This window comes from Rhododendron vialii, chromosome 7a (genome assembly GCF_030253575.1).
Source record: "Rhododendron vialii isolate Sample 1 chromosome 7a, ASM3025357v1".
Classification (NCBI taxonomy): domain Eukaryota; kingdom Viridiplantae; phylum Streptophyta; class Magnoliopsida; order Ericales; family Ericaceae; genus Rhododendron; species Rhododendron vialii.
The window spans coordinates 36,018,299-36,039,166 of NC_080563.1; the positions used below are offsets into that span (position 1 = coordinate 36,018,299).

A 20,868-nucleotide genomic window follows, 5' to 3' on the forward strand; every position below is an offset into this window, starting at 1 on the left:
AATTAATATTTAATAAATTAGAATACTATTGTGTCAGATATTGTATTTGTGACTTTTGTATGCTGTTGATTATTACTTGGATTATTGTAATTTGAATTACTACGTAAACGTAGAAATTGGACAATAGGTACCCTGAGGTATTCGTGGCCAAATTGAAACTGAATAGACGTTAATAAATCAATTTGTCACAAAAGTGATAAGTGATTGGAGATTGTGCGTTGTGTCATGGTTGGAAATTATGGAGAGAAAAAGATTCTCCATGGAGGAGAATAGTAGAAACTATTAAATACAAGATAAATTCATTAAAGGCTACATGTGACTGTTGAGATTATTCGAGTATAATTTTGTGTTATTTCATTAAAATTGTAAATTGTGGTATATAAAGCACTTCCACGGGCACGAAATCTTCGTACTTGCACGACGGAAAAAACCTAGTCTTTATAAAATAGGAGTAGTAGATAACTTCTAGTCAAAAATAAAAATTTGTTCGGAGCAACAAGTTTAATGCTAAGGGTACCAACCAAAAAGGTTCCAATGGGGTCCAAACCATTTGTGAGTCCCCATATTGGGGTCTCGCATAAATAATTCAAACCGTTGATTATTTTTTAAATAATTTTTCCAAGTAACCTTGCAAAATTTAAGCTCAATTCAATAGACGTGTTCGATCCAATCATCCAATATTTTTTCGAAATCCAAGATCTTGAATTCTGAAAGAAAAATTGAACGTTGAATTGGATCAACACTTACATATATTAGAATGAGATCAATTTTACAGGTAAACTTGAAAAGTAATTTGACAATTAATTAACAGTTCTGATCATTTGTGCGAGACTAAAAAAATGAGCCTCACACACGGTCGGTACTCCGTTGTCTGTACCTATACTCGGCCTCTTACAACAATATTAGGTTTGTTTGGTAATCAGTAAATTTACCAAAATACCCTCCATCAACCACCTACCACCACCACCACCCCACATCCTCACCAGCCCCTCTTTCGTCACCATTCCCCCCACCTAAAAACCTTCTCTTATAAATCTCCCCTCTCTCCTCCTCCTCTCCTCTTCAGGTACCCCCCTCTCCATTCCCACATTCTCAGGTACCTCTCTCTCTCTCTCTCTCCAAAATCCCAACCCGAAATGGCTCTCGCAAGCAACACCTCTCTCCTCCCCACCAAACCCTTGTACCAAACCCAAACCCTCCTCCCTTCCTCCCAATCCCTCTCCACCAAACCAAGATCCCTCAAACCCATCTCAGCCGTCCACTCCACCGACCCCTCCAAGACCCCCATATCAACAACAACAACAAAGGCACCCGCCGCGGCCGTCGCGACTGTAGGGACCACAACGGTTACAACTACGAAGTGGGCGGTGGACAGCTGGAAGAAGAAGACGGCGCTGCAGCTGCCGGAGTACCCGGATCAGGGGGAGCTTGACGCGGTGCTCAAGACCCTCGAGGCCTTCCCGCCGATAGTGTTCGCCGGGGAGGCGAGGAACCTGGAGGAGCGCCTCGGCGAGGCGGCGATGGGGAACGCTTTCCTGCTGCAGGGCGGGGATTGCGCGGAGAGTTTCAAGGAGTTTCATGCGAATAACATTAGGGATACGTTTAGGATTTTGCTACAGATGGGGGCCGTGTTGATGTTCGGTGGACAAATGCCTGTGGTCAAGGTAACATTCTGATCAGTGGGTATTATTTATGTTCTTTGGTTTTTTGGTAATGCCGTGGTTCGGGCCGAGCTTGCGAGCACCTCAGACTATTCCCTGCAACCCCACCCCTCCCACGCCGTTTCACGTGCTCATGCATGGGGTGAGGTGGTCCCAAGAGTTGCTATAAGGGAAATTGAACCTGACACCTTAGCTGAGAGCAAACCCCAAGTCCCACGCCAAGAAATTTTGTAATGTAAATTGAACGAAATTTGGATTTTGGGTGTTAAAAATCTTGTTCATATCAATTGAGGTTAGCTCAGTTGGCCGTCGTTGTACTTTTTGTCTTTTATATAGTTCGGAGTTTTTTTTTTGCCACACGTTATAAATGGTTATTTAGTTATCAGTTGGGCTTAGTGTGATTGTGGGACCATGTCATGTTTGATATAATTCAGATATTTGTATTGTTCTACCACTTGTAATAGTAAAAAAATGATATTGTCCATATCGGTTGATTATCACCTCCAAATCTACCATGAATTGGAATTCAACAACTTTAGTAGTGTTCTTTATAAATTGGTTCATGTTATATAGGTTCGTCACCCCCCGAATTGTTTTGATCAAAGTTAGTATCTGCCACCCCGAAATTAGTCGGAAGAGTGTAACCCACCAGTCTTTCTACATTTGCCTAGCCAAAGCTAGATATTTGGAAGGCGGCCTCTTCGTTCATTGCATTGAGTTGGATGCTTTAATATGGTGATAGGAATATAGGACTAGGAATTTGAAAGGCTTTGGATAACACGGGCTATTTCTGTAGAAGGTTTATCATTGTCTTCTGTTGATTTGAGTTTATTGTGGTGTGAGTAAAATTTGGATACTGGGTATTGGTTATTTAGGTGGGAAGAATGGCGGGTCAATTTGCAAAACCCAGATCGGATAATTTCGAGGAGAAGAACGGAGTGAAGCTGCCAAGTTACAGAGGAGATAACATCAACGGAGACGCCTTTGATTCCAAGTCGAGGATTCCAGACCCGCATAGGATGATTAGGGCCTACTGTCAATCTGCGGCTACTCTCAATCTATTGAGGGCTTTTGCCACCGGAGGGTATGCTGCAATGCAGAGGGTCAACCAGTGGAATATGGATTTCACAGAGCACAGCGAACAGGGAGACAGGTATGACAAATTCAGTCTCTCATTTTACAGTTGTTTTGTTCCTTAATTTTGCTTCTTCTTCTTTTGGAAACACTTCTTTAGATGACGTCTGTTTTGTTAGGCTCTACTTTTGTTGGACGCACTTGTTTAGGTGATGTATGTTTTGTGTCTTAATTCTGCTTTTGTTTTTCGGAGATTCTGAGTTATGCTCTTTTTTAATCAAGTGAACAACGTGATTTTAAGTCACTTTCATGAGCTTTGTTGTTATTTATGGCTTCTGATGTCGACATACTATACCATTTGGACTCTGGTTATTTTCAAAACAATTTAGGCCTCCGTCAATGTAACTGGCTTATCTTTTTTTTGGAGTTATGCAAGACATTAGCTGTCCATTTAGTTGTCGAATTACCATTTTGCCTTGAGCTGTTTTCTGTTATTATGAGTGCTAGGAAATTTTGCGCTCAAACTTGTTTCTGTTGCATGCTCAATATGACCACTAAGATGGAACACAAACAGAAATTCTTCATGAAGTCCGTCGAGCATGATGTGGCAGTGCTATTGGTGAAATTAGGAGCCACACGAATAGATGTTTTGATTCGAAATGAAAGGAACACAAAAGGCCATGTTAATACAAAAGGCAGTCTATCGGCTGTTAAAAGACCTTTTTCCCTTGTCTTGTGGCTAGAGTATTTTGGAGTTCAGAACCCAAACTAGATTTTGTTGAGGCCAAATTCATATTGGAGTTCTATTGGGTTAAGTTGAGTTGATTTTGATCCTACAAGGTTTATTGTTGTGATGGCAAGTTCAGGTATCGAGAACTAGCTAACCGTGTTGATGAGGCCCTTGGATTCATGGCTGCTGCTGGACTTACAGTGGACCATCCTATTATGACAACCACCGACTTTTGGACGTCTCATGAATGCTTGCTCTTACCTTACGAGCAGTCTCTCACAAGGTTGGATTCAACATCCGGCCTCTACTATGATTGTTCTGCCCATTTCGTCTGGGTTGGGGAACGAACTCGACAACTTGATGGTGCCCATGTTGAGTTCTTGAGAGGCGTTGCTAATCCCCTTGGAATTAAGGTACTGCATTTTTTCTTCCCGACTTAGTTGCTATATTGTGAAGTAGAATCTGTTTGATTCATGATGTCAATTAGTGATATCAAGATGTTGAATAAGATTAGGTGGTCTTATGAATATTTTCTTTAATGACACAGGTGAGTGACAAAATGGATCCGAGTCAGCTGGTTAAGCTCATTGAGATTTTGAATCCTCAGAACAAACCAGGGAGGATTACAATTATCACTAGAATGGGAGCAGAGAACATGAGGGTGAAGCTTCCTCATCTAATTAGGGCGGTTCGAAGGGAAGGGCAAATCGTGACTTGGGTTAGTGATCCTATGCATGGAAACACTATCAAGGCTCCTTGCGGTCTCAAAACTCGCCCCTTCGACGCCATCAGGGTAAATTTCTCAGCGTCTACTTCTCTGTTAATTTTCTTTCGGCTGTATCTTTTGTGCGAAGTTTAATGCACTACTATATTTGACCTTCAAAATGGTTTCAACATGAACAAATTTGAGTAATGTTTGACAAAATGGTAAAGATACTTAGGACATCACAGACAAATGCTAACTCGTGCCCAAACGCAAGTAATTTCAAATTATAGCATGTTTTTAAAGTACTTAAGTATAATGACTTTGTATGGGGGTTAGTGTAAAAGCCGTTGCTTATGAGATGTCTTTCATTTTTACCATTGTTGCACAATTTTGGCTAGATTTTATGGGTAGTTTCATAGTCTTGAGTATCATCATTCATCAAGGATTGCCTTTGTTAGAACGGCAAAATCTCCTCGTCATGTGAATGATTTTATGAAGTGGATCCATTGTTTTGCGCAAAAGATCATTGTCAATCATTCATGAATGTTTGTCTTTGTTAGAACAGCAAAATGTCCCTGCCATGTGAAAGATTTTATGAAGCGGATCCATTGTTTTCCGTAAAAGATCAGAGTCAATCATTCATCAATGTTTGTCTCTGTTAGAACAGCAAAATATCCTTGCCATGTGAAGGATTTTATGAAGTGGATTCATTGTTTTGGGTAAAAGATCATAGTCTGTGAATATCATCAATCAATCAATGTTTGCCTTTTTGTTAGAACAACAAAATGTCCTTGCCATGTGCATGATTTTATGAGCTGGATTCGTTGTTTTGTCTGTCTTGGTCTTTTCCCATTCCTATAAGCTGGACAGTTGAGACCCTGGGTCACTCCTTAGGTGGGGGCTACTTAGTTGAACCACTTTGAATTGTGGGCATTTTTTTAGCTTCAAGGAATAGCAGTCTTCATTTCTTAGCAGGAGACTCCATAAAAGATTGTAAATGGAGAGGGTAGGTGAGGAAAGTGACCACATGAAGTTGCTGGTTTGGTAAAATAGTCAAAATGAGAATCCTTAAACGTGTGTATTCAACAACTCATATGAGACGATCCTGTGGTGGGTAAGGTGGTTATTTGTCCTTATCTATGACTTGGCTTTTACTTGGTATCCATTTTTGGGGCTTTTTTTTCCTTTTCTTTGGTTTTTTTTTTTTGCTTGGTGAAAGTTAGCATTTTAGGATAGTTAGATTAACGCCTTCATAGAGGAGTCAAAATGCTGGCCTCCTTTCTCTTGGCTCTTAAATGCACTCCTGATGCCGTTAGGCGAAAAGCCTCTGGTCTTTTGCGGCTCTTTACGAGCTTTTTTTCTCAGATTAGACATTACGGGGTTGTAAATCGTAGGTCTTATAATCCGAGTATATTGCAGTGTTTTGATGATATGCGCAGAATTGATTTTGTTGCTTCGTTTTGTTTGTTTAAATTGGGAATTACATATTCACTCCTTGAACACAAGCAAAATTACTTCCCGTGGAGGTTTTTGTTTAGATAAGAACCAATAAATTTACCAATTGAAAGGGTTAAATTATGTATCTTGTTGGCGACAGGCTGAAGTAAGAGCATTCTTTGATGTCCATGAGCAAGAAGGAAGTCACCCGGGGGGAGTACACTTAGAGATGACTGGCCAAAACGTGACAGAGTGCATCGGTGGGTCCCGAACCGTGACTTTTGATGACCTCAGTTCCCGCTACCATACCCACTGCGATCCTAGGCTCAATGCTTCTCAATCACTTGAGCTTGCTTTTATTATCGCAGAGAGGCTACGGAAGAGGCGGCTTGGATCCCAGCAGCGTTCATTAGGGCTTTAGAACGGGCTTCAAGAATCGAGACCCGCAGATTATGTTTGTTCTTTCTTCTAAATGTATTGCCGTCTGTTTGTATTGTGCTATGTCTCGGGTTTTTTTAGTTTTCAAGTATGTTATGTATTGTAAGTGTATACTGGAAGAAAGTGATGGTTTGAGACTTTGAAGAGATGGGAATAAAGCAAAAATTTGTTGCTGCATTCTGCTGGTATATAGTTGGGTTTTTTTACAATAACTGAAGTGTTTGAACCAGATTATGCGCACCTCGATTAATCTCCGGAGGACGAATCACACTGCTCACTTACGGGGGGGTTTTTTGTTTTTTTTGAGATGTTCACTTATGAGGTTGTGTTTGTAAACTTTTTCTTAAAATCTCTTGCCACTTTCTTTTTCTGAACTTATTGTTTGGATTTATTTGAAAAACACGATATATCTAAACCATTGGATATACAATAGCAGTAGGTTTTATTAATTTTCTCAATAATACTCTGTAAGATTGGGATTATTTATGTATCTTATTTTGTTATATATCAATTCAGTCAGGTCGAACAAGCAAGGTTCATGAGTAATCTTGTGGCTAAAAAAATCAGAAATTCTTCTTGGATGATCCCATTTTCAAGTCGTCAATAAAAAATTTCAAGTGATTAATTACTGATGAACATTATTGGTTTTAGCCGGCAGCTATCCTTTTTTTTAATAATTCAAGTGTTCGGGTTGGCTTACGCATACTTTTGACTAATCCTTGGGTCTGATTCCACCTCCCATTTGCGGGTAGTCCAATTAAAATCCAAGCAAAGATGCCTGTAATCTTTCGTAGGAATAAGAATTTCATTACCAAAAATCAAATTCCTAGTAATTCGATACCCAGGGTAGTTCTATTCCGACGTTTGGATTAATTAAGTAATCTTCTTTAGGAATCATTTATTTTGAAAATATTTTAAAGTCAAACGTTTCCTTTTTATATTGATTGAGTCAGGAATCCAAGATTCTCATGGGGGTAAGAGAGATCAGATTCCTCATGAATTGGGAGATCAATAATCTCATTCTCCTTCTCACTCTTCACAAACATAGGAATGTTAGAGTTCTGAAATCACATTCCCATTCTCCTTTAAGATACCTGTCTTTCATGTATCCTGACTAACCCTGAGGCTCAATTCTACTGTTCACTAAAAATTGGTGGAAATTTCCATTTGGACTTATCCTAAAAGAGTTATTAATACCTTAGAACATGTTCGTATTGAGATTTTAGACCCATTTTTTTCTACACACAGTTCCTAATAAATTTTCTATCCAATTGTTACTCTCATTTCTCTATCTATCTTTCTCCATTTATTTTACCAAAAAACTTCCTGAAGTCTCAAATTGAACATCACTACCGAATTTTTGAACGTGAGACTTTAGGAGGCAGATAACGGATTTGTTTTGATCATCCGTCTGTAGTAGGTATCCTTGTCCATGTGGCTTGGGGCTTGACGAATCGGTGATTTTTAATTTGTGAAATGCAGGTACAGTTAGGAGCGTAGGAGGGTGTGGTTATCACGTGCCGGATCTACCACAGATTCGAACCCTCCATAGAAAATGATAGGAGTACTATCTTAACTGAGAAGCACAGATGGAAAATCAAGTATATAGGGACCTGGCCAAGGAGGCTGCACCCTAGGTTGGGCCCTATTTTTCAGGATCTTCTTTCTTTTCCTTTTTTGATCTCCGGCAACTTCGTTGTTAATTTGCGGATTTTTTTCAACCTCAGCTGATATTAGATTTATTTTTTCTATTTCTTTAGTAAGAAAAAATCAAATATTTTGACCAACAACTTATCAAAGAAAAATCATTAAGAGCGAAAAATAAAGCACTACTTACAAAAAAAAATTAATTTAGTCCAAACTCAGGGTAACCTCTCGCCCAAACTCATGCTAAATCAACTCGTGAGAGGGGTTTAGGCTCCGTTCCGGAACCAAAAAAAAAAATTTATTTTTTAAGAAGGCAATTTCAAGTTCAAATATTATGGACTTATTGAAATCTAAAAATATATAATATGGATCTTTTTTGGAAGATCTCGATGAAATCTTTTATACGATGCAAAAAAAATTGAAAAATTATTTGTCATTTACTTTATTTTTAAGTTTAAAAATGTAAAATAAGCTGTTTATTTTTTAAAAAAATTTCTGAAATAGGACCTTAGGTCGAGACTAGAGAGCTTCTCGAAAGTTTCCTGTTGATGGTTGTGAGGTAGCTGAGATACCCTCCTACCAAAAAGTCCAAAACCACCAACACTTGCACTGACAAATACGAGTAATGCACAACACACTCACATGGGTGTGTGAGTCCCATGTACACTAACGGTGCATTGTGTGTAGAGCCCACGCACCTCTGGTGCAGGTTCCTTGAGCCCTCTGTCGTAGTGCCACTCTTTAGTGGCGAGGCTCTTGGGCCTGCATCAGCTGGACTGGCTCTCACATCAGGAGTTTGTGTATTATGTGTGTGTGTTTAAAGGGTCTATTATACCCTCTCTAGTCAGCAATTGCCTAGGTAAGTTGGTATATGAAATTACTCTCTTCCTCTCCTTCAAAGTGGAAAAGTGTTTGCAAGAGTCCCTACTCTCTTCATTTTTGAATTGCCGCCATAGACGGAGTTCTTTTTTCTTTTCTTTTTTGTAATGGAGGAACATTCCTACAACAAAGCCACTAAATAGACCTAACTCTGCAACCCAAACCTCTGGTGCCAGACCTTGAGGAGTACTTCCAAAGAAAGTCTGTGCATCTGCCTGAACCACTGAGGCAATCCCTCGGTGTGTATGTTTGTTACCTTTATTTGTTTTTGTTTTTCTACTGTTCTTTCTTGTTTTGCTTGTTTCTCTTTTCTAGTTCCTACAGGGCCTTCCCTCTGGTTTTGTGGGCTTGAGAGAGAGAGAGAACGAGAGATTTCGATCGTGGGTGCTTCTCTTTTGGTATTCTGTTCCGGCAACTGACAACCTATGATCCCGACATTTTGGTGGTTCTCTGGTGGCAGCAAGATGGCAAGTTAAGGCGATTTACAGCAGCGATGGCGGTAGCATCGCACCAAAAACAGACTTATTACTAAACCATTTCTAAAACCACGGCTTTATTTTTGGCTGCTATTCCTTTACGTTGTGTACTTTAAGACATTTGGATCCGTGTTGCATACTTGCATGTTTTTTCTCCTCGAATATTGGATGTTTGAATTTTGCTTAAATTGTGCTGCAGTTTTCTCTCTCAGTATCAACTGCTTTTTATGATTTCTCAGAAGGAAAAAAAAAGAAAAAGAAAAAAAAGAGGATTGGCGGGACGAATAAGGGTGCTTGGTACAGTTCCAAAATTGCTAATGGGCATTAGGGCATTGTTGATTCGTCATTTCATGAGTTGAAATATAATCTAATGTCATGTGTTGACGATGATTAGCGAAGTGTTTTTGTCGTGATTCTTGTTCTGTGAAGAAAAACTCATCTTGCGAAGACCAGAAGCGTTGTCTACGCGCAAATTGATAAAGCATGTCCTATTAAAACAACTAAACAAAATTAAGATCCCAAAACAAAAATACCAAAGAACCATAAACATCTCCAAATGGACAGGTAATTAGTAATTACAAAATTACATATTGAATTCCTTACTATAGTCTATAGGAAGTTAAAATCAACCCTAACTTCAACAAGATTGCAGAACTTTCTGAGCGCACAGGCCTTAAGCAGCAATGGATGGCTTTGAAGCCACGGAGAGCCTGGATCTCTTCTTGGCTAAGCTCTCACTCCTCTTCTCTCTCTGCTCCTTCAATCTGGAAGCAAGGAGTTTCTGGTACTCAGCGGCCACGGTCTTAGCCTTCACAATTCTCTTCTTCTTCTCTGCAATTTTAGCACATTCAATGGAGTAACCAATCTCTGTATCTTAGGAGCTTTACTGATCTTCTTCCCCGCCAATTACAAATTTATTAGAAAAATTGTTACAAACATAACACAACTAGACCTCATCTTCATACCACGTTGTCCGAGGACGACAATTATTTTCAAATAAAGAGACTAGCAAAGAACAAATTAGAGAACAGGCATAGCATGGGAATTTTAACACAATTCCTAACATGGCATCGAAGTTTCTAGCTCAAGGACACTGGAATCAAAACGTTACTTCCATGCACAATAGAACATACAAATCAATACAATGTTTCCATACACAATAGAACATAAAAATCAAACAACTAGAGTCCTTAATCTATCAAAAATGAATGAAAAGCCCTCATTTTCACATGCAATCAATACTTCCATATAAGATTATCAAAAACATTAAAACCTACCAGCTTTGTTCGTGAACGTCCGACGGTACGTGTTCACGTACTTTCGAACATCGTCTTCCTTAGAGAGGTTGAAGAGTTTACAGATTTTTTATGCCCTCTTAGGACCCCTCAACCTTGGTTTCTCAGTGTCAGTCAGGCTGTGAAGTTCGCTCTCACCTTTCTTCACAATAACCAAGTTCAAAACAAAAAGGTCTGGGCTCACAATGCACCCACGAACAGACTTCCTCCTCCTCTCTTCGGTGCGCCTTCCATGTCCACGAAAGCACGGAGTCCCTATCCAATCAAAATTAAGATGTTCCAGATCAGTATCCTGTAGCAAATGCAAAAAATCCTTCGAAAAAGATCGCAGTGCACCAAAACAAATGTGACCAGCTTGAAGATACACTCAACAGAATAGTAATCCCACCTCTTTGGAGCAAGAGACAGGGCCGACCAGTTGTTAACACTCCCTGTTTCATGGGGAATCCTTGCTTGTCACATCCTCCCATAATCTTGAAAACATAGCCCTTAAATTCCTATTAAACCAAAGAAAAGGCCTTGAGGTAATTGTTAAAACTCAGAGTAGAATTCACAGACAAATGTAGGAGTGCAAGTGCATACCTCTCCAAGAGCATCTCCGCTAACCTCTTGTGAGAGCCTCTTGTCATAAAAAGCTAGGCTATGCATTTAAAAGAAAAGAGAAAATAAAAGGCCAATCACTTTTGCATTCTTATAAGGAAAGAACATTTATTAAACACATAAACTCCAGTACCATACAGGAATATTAATTGTTTAACTTTTTGTACTCCAAAAGGAAGGAATTTTATAAGCTCATATTCCATAAATAAGGAAGTGTTTACAAAAAACTAAAACGTATGTCAAGCAATTAGCGATAGTTTCATTTCTTCTAGCTCACATTTTCTTGATTGAAAATTTAATCCATGAAAATCTAAAAGCATCAATTGGGTTGGGGAATGCTCAGATTCTATGGGTGTATAGAAGAGTCTTTCATGCCAAACCCAAACCATAAAATTCTCATATCAAAAATTTCCAAATCTCAAGGGAGAAAACCAAAAAAAGTGCCAAAATATAAAGTGAAAGAAATAAAGGCTCAGACACGCACAAATAGGTCATCAGAATGTGATCTAATAATAAAAAATCAGCATCGAAAAACGATTTCTATTTGCATTGCCCCCAAAATTTCTCAGAAAAAAAAAAAGGCATAAGCGATAGCAATGAACCTCAAAACAAAAAACAAAAGAAAAAAAATTCATGAAAATCACAAGAACTCTATTTTGTTTAATCAACTGCAACATACTCCAATGTAGTTCGCCAATATATATAGGCAGATTTTAATGCCAAACCCTGACCCAAAATGAGACACAGTTCTTGTGGCTAAGCCATAAGCCCATAAATGACGACGCTATGGTCCATTCTTCGAAGGGTCATACCCATCTTGAGCAGAGCCTATTCGCTGATCTGCTGATATGAACCTATCGAGGCCCAACTCTTTTCTAGAAGACCATCCCCCAATCTAGAACACAGTTCTTGAGGCTGAGCCATAAGCCCATAAATCAACTCTTTTCTAATTAAACACAAAGGTTTTCCATTGCCATTTGTTTTCGACATAACCAAAATGGAAACATTAATTCCATCCAAATCAAAGACAGTTTACTCGTATGTTTAGACTTGGAGGTAAACTACCCCAATATAGCCCTAAAGCTCGATTCAAAATTAATCCTCAATCTAACACTTGGAAAAGTGATCCATTCTTGCCGTGGTACTCGACCGTGGAGTTCAATATACCATAACTGTTTCTTATGACCACCAATAATCCCAGAAGCAGCTTCCTAGCTACAAGAAAAAATACAGTAAATGTAGTAATGTACCCTTAAGGATCAAGCAAATTACCAACTCATCCCCTCCCCGTAACACACACACACACACACACTGATGAAATAATCAATTTTACGTAAAACTAACGATGTAATCAACAAGTAAGCATTGGAAAAAATAAAAATCAGTGCGAAAAAGTGTATCGATAACAAAAACAAGAATATTAAGCATTCAGTTGACGTGATGGAAGTCCTGAGTCACATAATCCTTCAAAGTGGTTGTTGCTCGTGTTCTCAATCATCGCTCTCCGCTCGCGCTCTCAATGCTCGCGCTCACTTATCGTAGTTTGGGAGGTTTTTTTAAAGACGCTTTCATGCTCGCCTCGCACCCGCACATGCATTATGTGACTTATGATTGGAACAACTTACAGCTTCTGATCATCGTCGATTTCGAGCTTCTTCTGGCAGCCGGTAGTCGGGTTGGCAATACTGCACTGAACCAAAAAAATAATAATCAAAGGTTAAGCGGAGAGAATCGTGAGGTGAGAAAATTGTTAGAATCGTGAGGAAATGTTCTATGTAGACTGCGTAAAGGTCGAACCTTCATCTTGGATCAAACGAGGGTTTGGCTTCAGCCCAAGGAAGTGTACAGCAGATATAAATAGTAAATAAAGTCTCTGCGATAGGATTTCGGCCGCTGCTCTCTCACTCAAATGCTCCGAGAAATTTTTGGGTGCCGGATGGGTACCACGCCACCCGGCCGACGTGATACCCGAGCAACACATTCGGGCCATTTAAAAATGTATTGAACGGTCCAGATTAAAACACTATTTTCCCTCTCATCTCCCACCACTCTCTCTCCCCTTTCTATCTCCAAATTTGAGCCGTTCAAAATCGACAGCCCAAATGCATGGAGTGGGCACCACAAGGTCACCGCTCGAGCCTGAAAATCCTCTCGCTCCAAATGCTATGGCTTCCTTCTCTCTGCATTCAAGGGCCCCGGTTTTTTCTTTATTTTGTCAACCCAACTGTCTGGTTTGTTTTTATTCAAATTTTTTTCAGTGGCTTATTATTTTTGGCGTCAAATTTTTGTGAATTATCAGTCAATTCAATGAGAAAAATTGAAAAACTAAACAATTATGATGATCGAGACGGACCAATAGTTCATGAAAAACTCAAACACGAATAAAATTTTGATAAAGACAAAAATAAAAGTTACACTTGTGGACCAACAATAATTTTGACAATTACTTTTGTTTAAAAATAGTCCATGATGCTCTTTGGAAAATATCTCCAGCCCATTGCTTTAAATTTGCAGATTTTTAAAAAATATATGGGAAAGTTTTATGTGTTATTTTGACAATATTAAATTTGATAATCAAATCCTCTTCTCTCCAACCACAATGTCAAATTTTATTATTTTATTTCTCACCAACAGTCAATTTCAAACAAAAGCAAATTTGGCATGAAGGCCTAGTTTGGCATTATAAAGTCAAATGATTTGTTTTTTTGTCTTTATTTAATTTTTTTTCGCATTTGTTAGTTTTTCGTCAATTTTTTGAGGATTATTGCTTCGTCATGACGAAAGGAATCTTAAAAATAAAAAATTACGATCAGAATGCAAAATTTTTTTGAATGAAGACGAAAATAAGCCAATTTTTTCGGCTTTATTTTAAAAAAATGAATTTCAACGGTAATTTTTTACTTTTTAGATTTCTCTCGTCATGACAAAGCAATAATTCTCAAAAAATTGATGAAAAATTAACAAATGCGAAATAAAATTTGAATAAGGACAAAAAAAATGCTTATGATGCCAAAAACTAGGCCTTTGTGCTCTTGGCTTCACAGTAGAACTCGCCTCATGCCATTGCCAATTCTCCAAATCCCCTTTGGATTTGGCACGCCCAAAGACAGCATTGGACTTTGCTTGGCTTTAAAAGTTTGCTAGTCGTCACCTTAGATTTGACATCTCCGGTTGGAAAATGCTCTAAGAATTCAAGTCATTACTATCATTGTTAAGACATCGACTATGACAATAAACAATTCTGCAGTTTCTTTTTCTTATGCTATTAATAATAAGTAACTCACGTGCATCAGAAAATTTTTGAATACTCGTTTTCGGTCTTGTTCGAGTTCCACAAACAAAACACTGTAACATACACAATCTACGGTAGAAACAAAGACACAATTTAGAGAAGTCCATGGACACAATTTTTGGCCTCAAAACCTCTAAATTCATGCAGTAAATCCTCTATTTGAACCAAAAAATCAAAAATCAAATTCGCCACAACCAAAAATCTCAAACAACCAACCTCTAGATGGGAGAAAGTTCCAGTACTCCCATACATAAACAGAAAAGCTCTGACCATCTTCAATGGCCAAAAGAAAAATAATGAGTCATATTACCCTAAAAAATACTAACTTGTTAACTGAATTTTCTCTCTGTAGAAATCGGGAGACACGAGCAACTGAGTTTAGCTTTTGCCATGGTTTTAGAGAGAGAAAAGCAATGAGGGTAGTAACAAAGTATCACTGCACAATGAACAAGTGATTTGATGCAATTTATATTGATACAGTTCCAAATATTGGCCATAAAGAGACTGCCTAATAATAAAAACATCTTAAATGGGAGCTCTGGAATTTTTTGGATGTAATGTTCTAACAAATTACAAATATGCTTCTTTATACTCTACTACATCACAAAACAAGATATATTGCAAAAGATGAAGTTGCTAACATCTACGGACATGAACTTGTCTCCCCAATGGACACAAATTTGGATACACTCTATCCTTCAATCCTCGAGAGGATGCTAATAGTAGTGGAAACAAATACCTCACGAAAAGTACAGCTGATATGGGCGCAGCTTACAATGGACACACAAATTCGCCACTTGCTCCTATATCTTCTATATCTGCATCATCATCATCCAAGTCATCAACTAGATCCGTGCTGCCTCCCATAAACCGATCCCCGATCATGAGCCCCTCAGAAGGTTTCCGTGCCTCCTGTATTATCACCAGTACCTCTTCCATGCTTTGGGAGGGATTATTTACGTCAAAGCTTTGGTAGGTTCCTCCTTCCATCAATTCAATAGGCAAGTTCTTTAAAAACCATAGATGTCTTTTGATTTCTGGCATTGTTATTCTCTGAAAGTAGCAGTGGAATTGTTAAGCATGAAACCCCAGGTATATCTAACAGGTGTATTATATTCATGACATAATGTTAGGATGTGGATATATGGCAAGGCAAGTGTGGAATCCACATTGTTTCCTGACTGAGCCATGGATCTTTACATTTCAATTACTGTAATTTTCAGCTCTCAATTTTCTTCTTGTCCGCTTACAAACTCACTTCGTAAATCAAAACAGGAATCAGTTTCAAGAATGAAACCATGGCGGTGAGTAGATCTTACATAAAAAAATATATTTAGCTTTTCTAAAAACCATTAAAGCTGGTGGCACCCAAAGTGGGAAGGCAACATATATCGGGTCCATATCTTTGTTACATGGACTTGTGTGGGTCCAAGTACACTAGAACAAGGTAGAGTTCATGTTTGTTTGACATTTTTCTATGTAGTGAGGTCAATCTGTTTACAAACCAAAATCAAGGATTTCATACGTGAAACGGAGTTCTACCCATAGGTATCTGATAAACTCGACTACATAGACATAATAAATGACTCGAAATCCAACCAGGCATGCTGGACACATATCACATACCCATGTGTCAAGTGTCTGACAGTTGCCCTTCACAAATTAGAGGTCCACGAGACGTAATTTGTGTCTAAAATAGTGGGTCTTGAGTCTCTTGACTCTTAATAACTTCTTCCAACTGTTTGGTACAAAAGATTAAGGTGCAAACAGAAGCTTCAGTATCGATCAGGGAAAAAAAAGAAGCAGCTTCATTGAGTCAAATTATTTGATAGACGATAGTTACCTTTTCTGGGTTAGCCACAAATATCCTGGACAGAAGATGTCTACACTCTATGGAAATACGGACATAATCTGGAATTGAATAATGTACATCAAGTATCCGCTGTCAGGCACCAAAATAATTCGATCAGAACTATCCAACAGGACAACAACAATAGCTGTAACAAATAATAACGAGAAATTTGTACTCTTACACAGATAGTATTTCTGAAGTTATTAGGTTCTGCGGGATCTTGAAAGGGATAAGCTCCAACAAGCATCACATATAAAGTGACCCCACAAGACCACACATCTGCAAGCTATAGTTCTTGAAAATTAGATCTAGAGAACGCATTTTAAGTGTCAAGTGAAGGAAATCAAGTGCAGGAAAAGAGAACAAAAGTGTATCGTATCACCTTTCCATCATATTCTCTTTTTGACAGGACCTCAGGTGCAATGTAGGCTGGTGTTCCAACAGTCGATTTTGGTTGAGAATGAAATACAGCTGACTGCAAGACCAGGTGACAAAATGCTTTAAGCAGATTTCTCAAGTAAAAGAGGTTTAGGTGCAAATGATAAATTAATTACCTTGGAGTATCCAAAATCACATATTTTGACACGTGGTGCCGCGCTTCCATCTAAAAGTGTATTTTCAAGCTTTAGATCCCTATGACAAATTTCCTGCAACATGTGAAAGTGAAACTCTTTGAAACTAAGACCGCTAGACTCAGCTACTCCTAATTTGTGATGGAGAAGATCGAAATTAATACCATTGAATGACAGTAGCTGACCCCTGATATCAACTGTTGAAAAAAGAATCTTGCCTGATACAGATCAGAGCCGATTATCAGTGGTACTGATAACTTCGAGGAATAGATAGTGCATTGCATAAAAATGATAAAGCTATGTGCCGCATCAAAGTTAGCAATTATGAAACGAGTATCCACATACTATATTCAGCTACTGATAACTCTTAAAGGAATACGAAATGTGGCTGATCGATAGTGCACTGGATCCAAATGAAAAGCCTATATGCCTCAGAAAAGTAGATAATTATGAAGTGTGTTTGAACGTAATCATTCAGCTACTGATACCTTTAAGGAATAAGAAATGGAGCTAATATTGCATTGGATCCAAATGCAAAAACTCTCTCCCTCAAAAAAGTTAAATATTGTGAAACAAGAATCAAGGTAGTATATTCAGGAAAACATACTATGTTGCTTAGACTAACAGCAACATAGAATAGAGAGTAGAAATTCTGAGAACCAGCAAAGAACGTCTGATTGAAATGACATTATCCCACAGAAGAAAGGATCCATTTTCAAAATGATGATGCAAAATGTTTTGAAATAGCTTCTCAAAAAATAGTGACATTATATCCATAATGCAATCATGGGCTGTCATTCAAATTGAATGAGTGATTGACTTGCTTCACACACCATATAAAAATCATGCCTGATATGAATAAATTCCTTCCCATGGCCCTTGATGGTGCAAGATTTTAACTAACCATTTTTTATATTTTCAAAAAAGTTGAGCTTTTTTTTTTTCGGCTTTTGTCTTTTTGAGGTTGCTTTTTTCGGCTAAAAAAATCATGGCAAAGGGCAGACTATTTGAGCTGAACAAGCCACCTCTTCTAGGGCCTAAAAAAGCAACTTCTCTCTTTCTGCTTTACCTCGTCCTCATTGAATCTGCCAGCATTGCATATCCTCTGGAAGAGCTCTCCTCCCGCGGCATACTCCATCACTATGGCAAGATGAGTAGGTGTAAGTAAGACCTGCAATCGAAAGCGCTTACTGACTTTAACTGTTGAAGCTTAATTCAATCATATAATAATGAGCAAATTCAGAAAAGTCACGCTTTAACTTATTTAACCAGCAAATTATAACAGAAAAGCTCCTAATGTTTCTCAGCATTCAGACCAAGGCATGATAACAATTCACCACAAAGCTCTTTGGTCCACAGAATTCAAAGTGGATTTCAAGGCCTTCATTATTCAATGCCACTACTATGTTTACAAACAAAAATTACAGTCCATTCACAATGTGACATGTGGCACCTTTGAGGAGCAAATATGCAACCTCCCGATTTGGTCACGACGCACTTGGGGGGCTCTTTCAATTTAAATTGGATATAATCCCATCCCAATACATCGGATGTTGTTGGATGTGCTTCGCACCTAATTTCTAAGAGATGGTTAAGCCACTTCCTCATGCCATCTATTGTCTCTCTAGTCAGTTAAGCCCTGAGTCCTTCTTGACTTGACCCACTAAACATCAGGGTATAGAGTTCTGCAGCTTCTGCCTACTCAGTTCATGCACATCATATTGTTGGACACGCTTCACAGCTAAAATTTACATTCAAATGTACTTTGCTTCCATCCAAACCCAGCATCAATTTTCTCCCACTTCGGGTTCAGTCTACTTCAGGTTCAATTACAAGAACTCCTGCTCGTACTTGATTTCACCCGTTGGTAATCTCCATAGTTTATAGTATTATTGCACTGACATTTAATTTCAAGCTCTACGCCTCTCACTTATTCACTCTTGGACTGAAACTATTGAAGTTCTGTCATTGAGTCAAAGAAAGGGCCAGTGACCTTGCCATCATCCAGCTGTATATACAGGCTTAAGGCGTTACTCACGGTTGCTTGGTAAAAGTTGGATTTTTGGCAAGCACGCCTACGCCCATTGGAAACGATGATGTAAACCACAGAGGGCCTATGTGTTTACCCTTGAGAAACACACTGTTTAGTGAACAATTGAGCTAAAATTAATTTCCCTTGAATGGACCGACTCCAGTAAAATGTGAGGCAATTTCTTTTCTAATTCAAGATTGAGAAGCAAAGTGTAATACTGTATCATTCCTAACCTATGAAAGCATAAGCCTGTTCTCACTGCAAAGAAAAAACCACATAAAAACCAAGCGTCCATAACAGAAGGACAGTTCAAAATTACTTAAATAGATACTATGCAGACCATAACATCCCATTCTTGAGCAACAGTTCAATGGAAAATCAGAGCATAGGTTCGTCACAATAAAAACAAACCTCTTTGAATCTAACGATATTGGGATGCTTCAATGACCTGTGATTCATGATTTCCCTCTGTACATGTTCATCAATCTGCAGCAATATTTTATTTTTTTACAAATTAATCTCACAATTAACCCAAAACAAGCAATACCCAGATGGGAAAAATGGATACCCACAAAGAATTCAACCGTGAAATTCAATATAAACTAACCTTTTGGCCTCTCTCGATGAATTTGACAGCAAATTGCTCTCTGGTCCACTTATCTCTAACAAGCTTGGCGACTCCGAAGTTACCAAACCCTAAGTCTTTCACAATTTCGTAGCGCTCCATCACTTCCAAGACGATCGAAGGTGCAAAGACTTCAGAGTAAAGACTTCAGAGTCCCACTTTTTCACTCTTTCTCTACCAATTCTTTACTATTTAGATTGGTCCAGAAGTGGGGAAATTTTAGGGAAAATTTCAAAAAAGCCCCTGAACTTTCTGACAACTTGCAAAAAAATACCTAAACTTTCACTATTAACAAAAAAACACCTAAACTTAGCATTCCGTTAGCAATTAAACCCCTGCCGTCCAATTCCGTCAATTTTTAACGGATGGAGCTAACGGAAGGTGTTAACTTTTTATTTTTTTACTTTTTACATTCAAAAATTACTTTTAACGCTTTCTTTTTTTATTGGTAAATAAATATGCAATTAAGTTCTTTTTTCTCTTATTATTTATCGAAAATTACTTTAACCCTATTTTTTATTTTCAAATTTTACCTTTCCCCCCCGCTCTCTCTCCCTTTTTTTCTTATTAGAATCGACTCCACACCACCAATTAACCTCACAACCAACCGCCAAAGCCTTAGCTACAATTTCAGAAATTCAAAAGTTCTTTTAACCTCCTCTTTGTAACCTTTTCTTTTTTTTACTACTTTTACTTCCAAAAATTACTTTTAACTCATTCTTTTTTTTAGTCATAAATAAATATGCAATAAATAGTAAAAATGGGTTAAAGTTATTATTATAAATAGCAAAGATTAGAGTTAAAGTAATTTTTGATAAATAGTATGAAAAAAAACTTTATTTCATATTTATTTACTACTAAAAATAAAGAGTTAAAAGTAATTTTGGAAGTAAAAAATATAAAAAACAAGAATGCTAAAAAAAAAGAGTAATTTCGAATTTCTAAAATTAGAACTAGAGCTTTGGCAGTTGATTGGTGGAGTGGGGTTAAAGTTCTAAAAAAAAAGAGGGAGAGAGAGAGAGAGAGAGAGAAGGGAAAAGGTAAAATTTGAAAGTAATAAAAAAGATGGTGGTTAAAGTTATTTTTGTAAATAGTAAAAAATAGAGTTAAAGTAACTTTTGATAAATAGTAAGAAAAAAAAAAGAACTTTATTGCATATTTATATACCAATAAAAAAAAAGAAAGAGTTAAAAGTAATTTTTGAATCTAAAAAGTAAAAAAAAAAAAAAAGTTAACGCCTTCCGTTAGCTCCATCCATTAAAAATTGACGGAATTGGACGGCAGGGGTTTAATTGCTAACAGAATGCTAAGTTTAGGTGTTTTTTTGTTAATAGTGAAAGCTCAGGTGTTTTTTTGCAAATTGTCAAAAAGTTCAGGAGCTTTTTTGAAAATTTCCAAAAATTTTATGTACAGATGAAAAAAAGTGGGATGGCTTTTTCAGGCGTTATAACAGAGCCTGCTATTCGTAAGATTTGCGGGAAATTACACAAAGAAAAATGTGTTTGGATTCATTTTGAATCCCATTAAAATTTTAAAAAATATTATAAATTTT

The 20,868-nt window shown here is 37.8% G+C and overlaps 2 protein-coding genes, 2 non-coding genes and 1 pseudogene across 4 annotated transcripts; 1 reads left to right on the forward strand and 4 right to left on the reverse strand.

The window, feature by feature from the left end:
- The first annotated feature begins 1,001 nt into the window (after nucleotides 1–1,001).
- On the forward strand, nucleotides 1,002–6,223 carry LOC131332184 (phospho-2-dehydro-3-deoxyheptonate aldolase 1, chloroplastic). Its single transcript, XM_058366260.1, has 5 exons — nucleotides 1,002–1,664; nucleotides 2,537–2,814; nucleotides 3,602–3,878; nucleotides 4,013–4,258; nucleotides 5,769–6,223. The coding sequence occupies exons 1-5, from the start codon at nucleotides 1,137–1,139 to the stop codon at nucleotides 6,027–6,029; spliced, it is 1,590 nt and encodes a 529-aa protein (XP_058222243.1). The 5' UTR covers nucleotides 1,002–1,136; the 3' UTR covers nucleotides 6,030–6,223.
- A 3,239-nt stretch (nucleotides 6,224–9,462) lies between these two features.
- On the reverse strand, nucleotides 9,463–12,819 carry LOC131332185 (small ribosomal subunit protein eS6y-like; annotated as a pseudogene).
- Nucleotides 11,278–11,352, reverse strand: LOC131334973 (small nucleolar RNA snoR8a). Its single transcript, XR_009202369.1, has one exon. It is a non-coding gene; the product is annotated as a small nucleolar RNA snoR8a (small nucleolar RNA).
- On the reverse strand, nucleotides 11,411–11,498 carry LOC131334977 (small nucleolar RNA snoR126). Its single transcript, XR_009202373.1, has one exon. It is a non-coding gene; the product is annotated as a small nucleolar RNA snoR126 (small nucleolar RNA).
- A 1,853-nt stretch (nucleotides 12,820–14,672) lies between the features above and the next one.
- Nucleotides 14,673–19,541, reverse strand: LOC131332186 (serine/threonine-protein kinase SAPK2-like). Its single transcript, XM_058366262.1, has 9 exons — nucleotides 19,299–19,541; nucleotides 19,103–19,177; nucleotides 17,729–17,830; nucleotides 16,824–16,877; nucleotides 16,642–16,734; nucleotides 16,470–16,562; nucleotides 16,269–16,373; nucleotides 16,079–16,177; nucleotides 14,673–15,288 (listed from the first exon to the last, which is right to left on the reverse strand). Exons 1-9 carry the CDS (start codon nucleotides 19,416–19,418, stop codon nucleotides 15,007–15,009), a joined length of 1,023 nt encoding a protein of 340 aa, XP_058222245.1. The 5' UTR covers nucleotides 19,419–19,541; the 3' UTR covers nucleotides 14,673–15,006.
- Nucleotides 19,542–20,868: the final 1,327 nt, after the last annotated feature.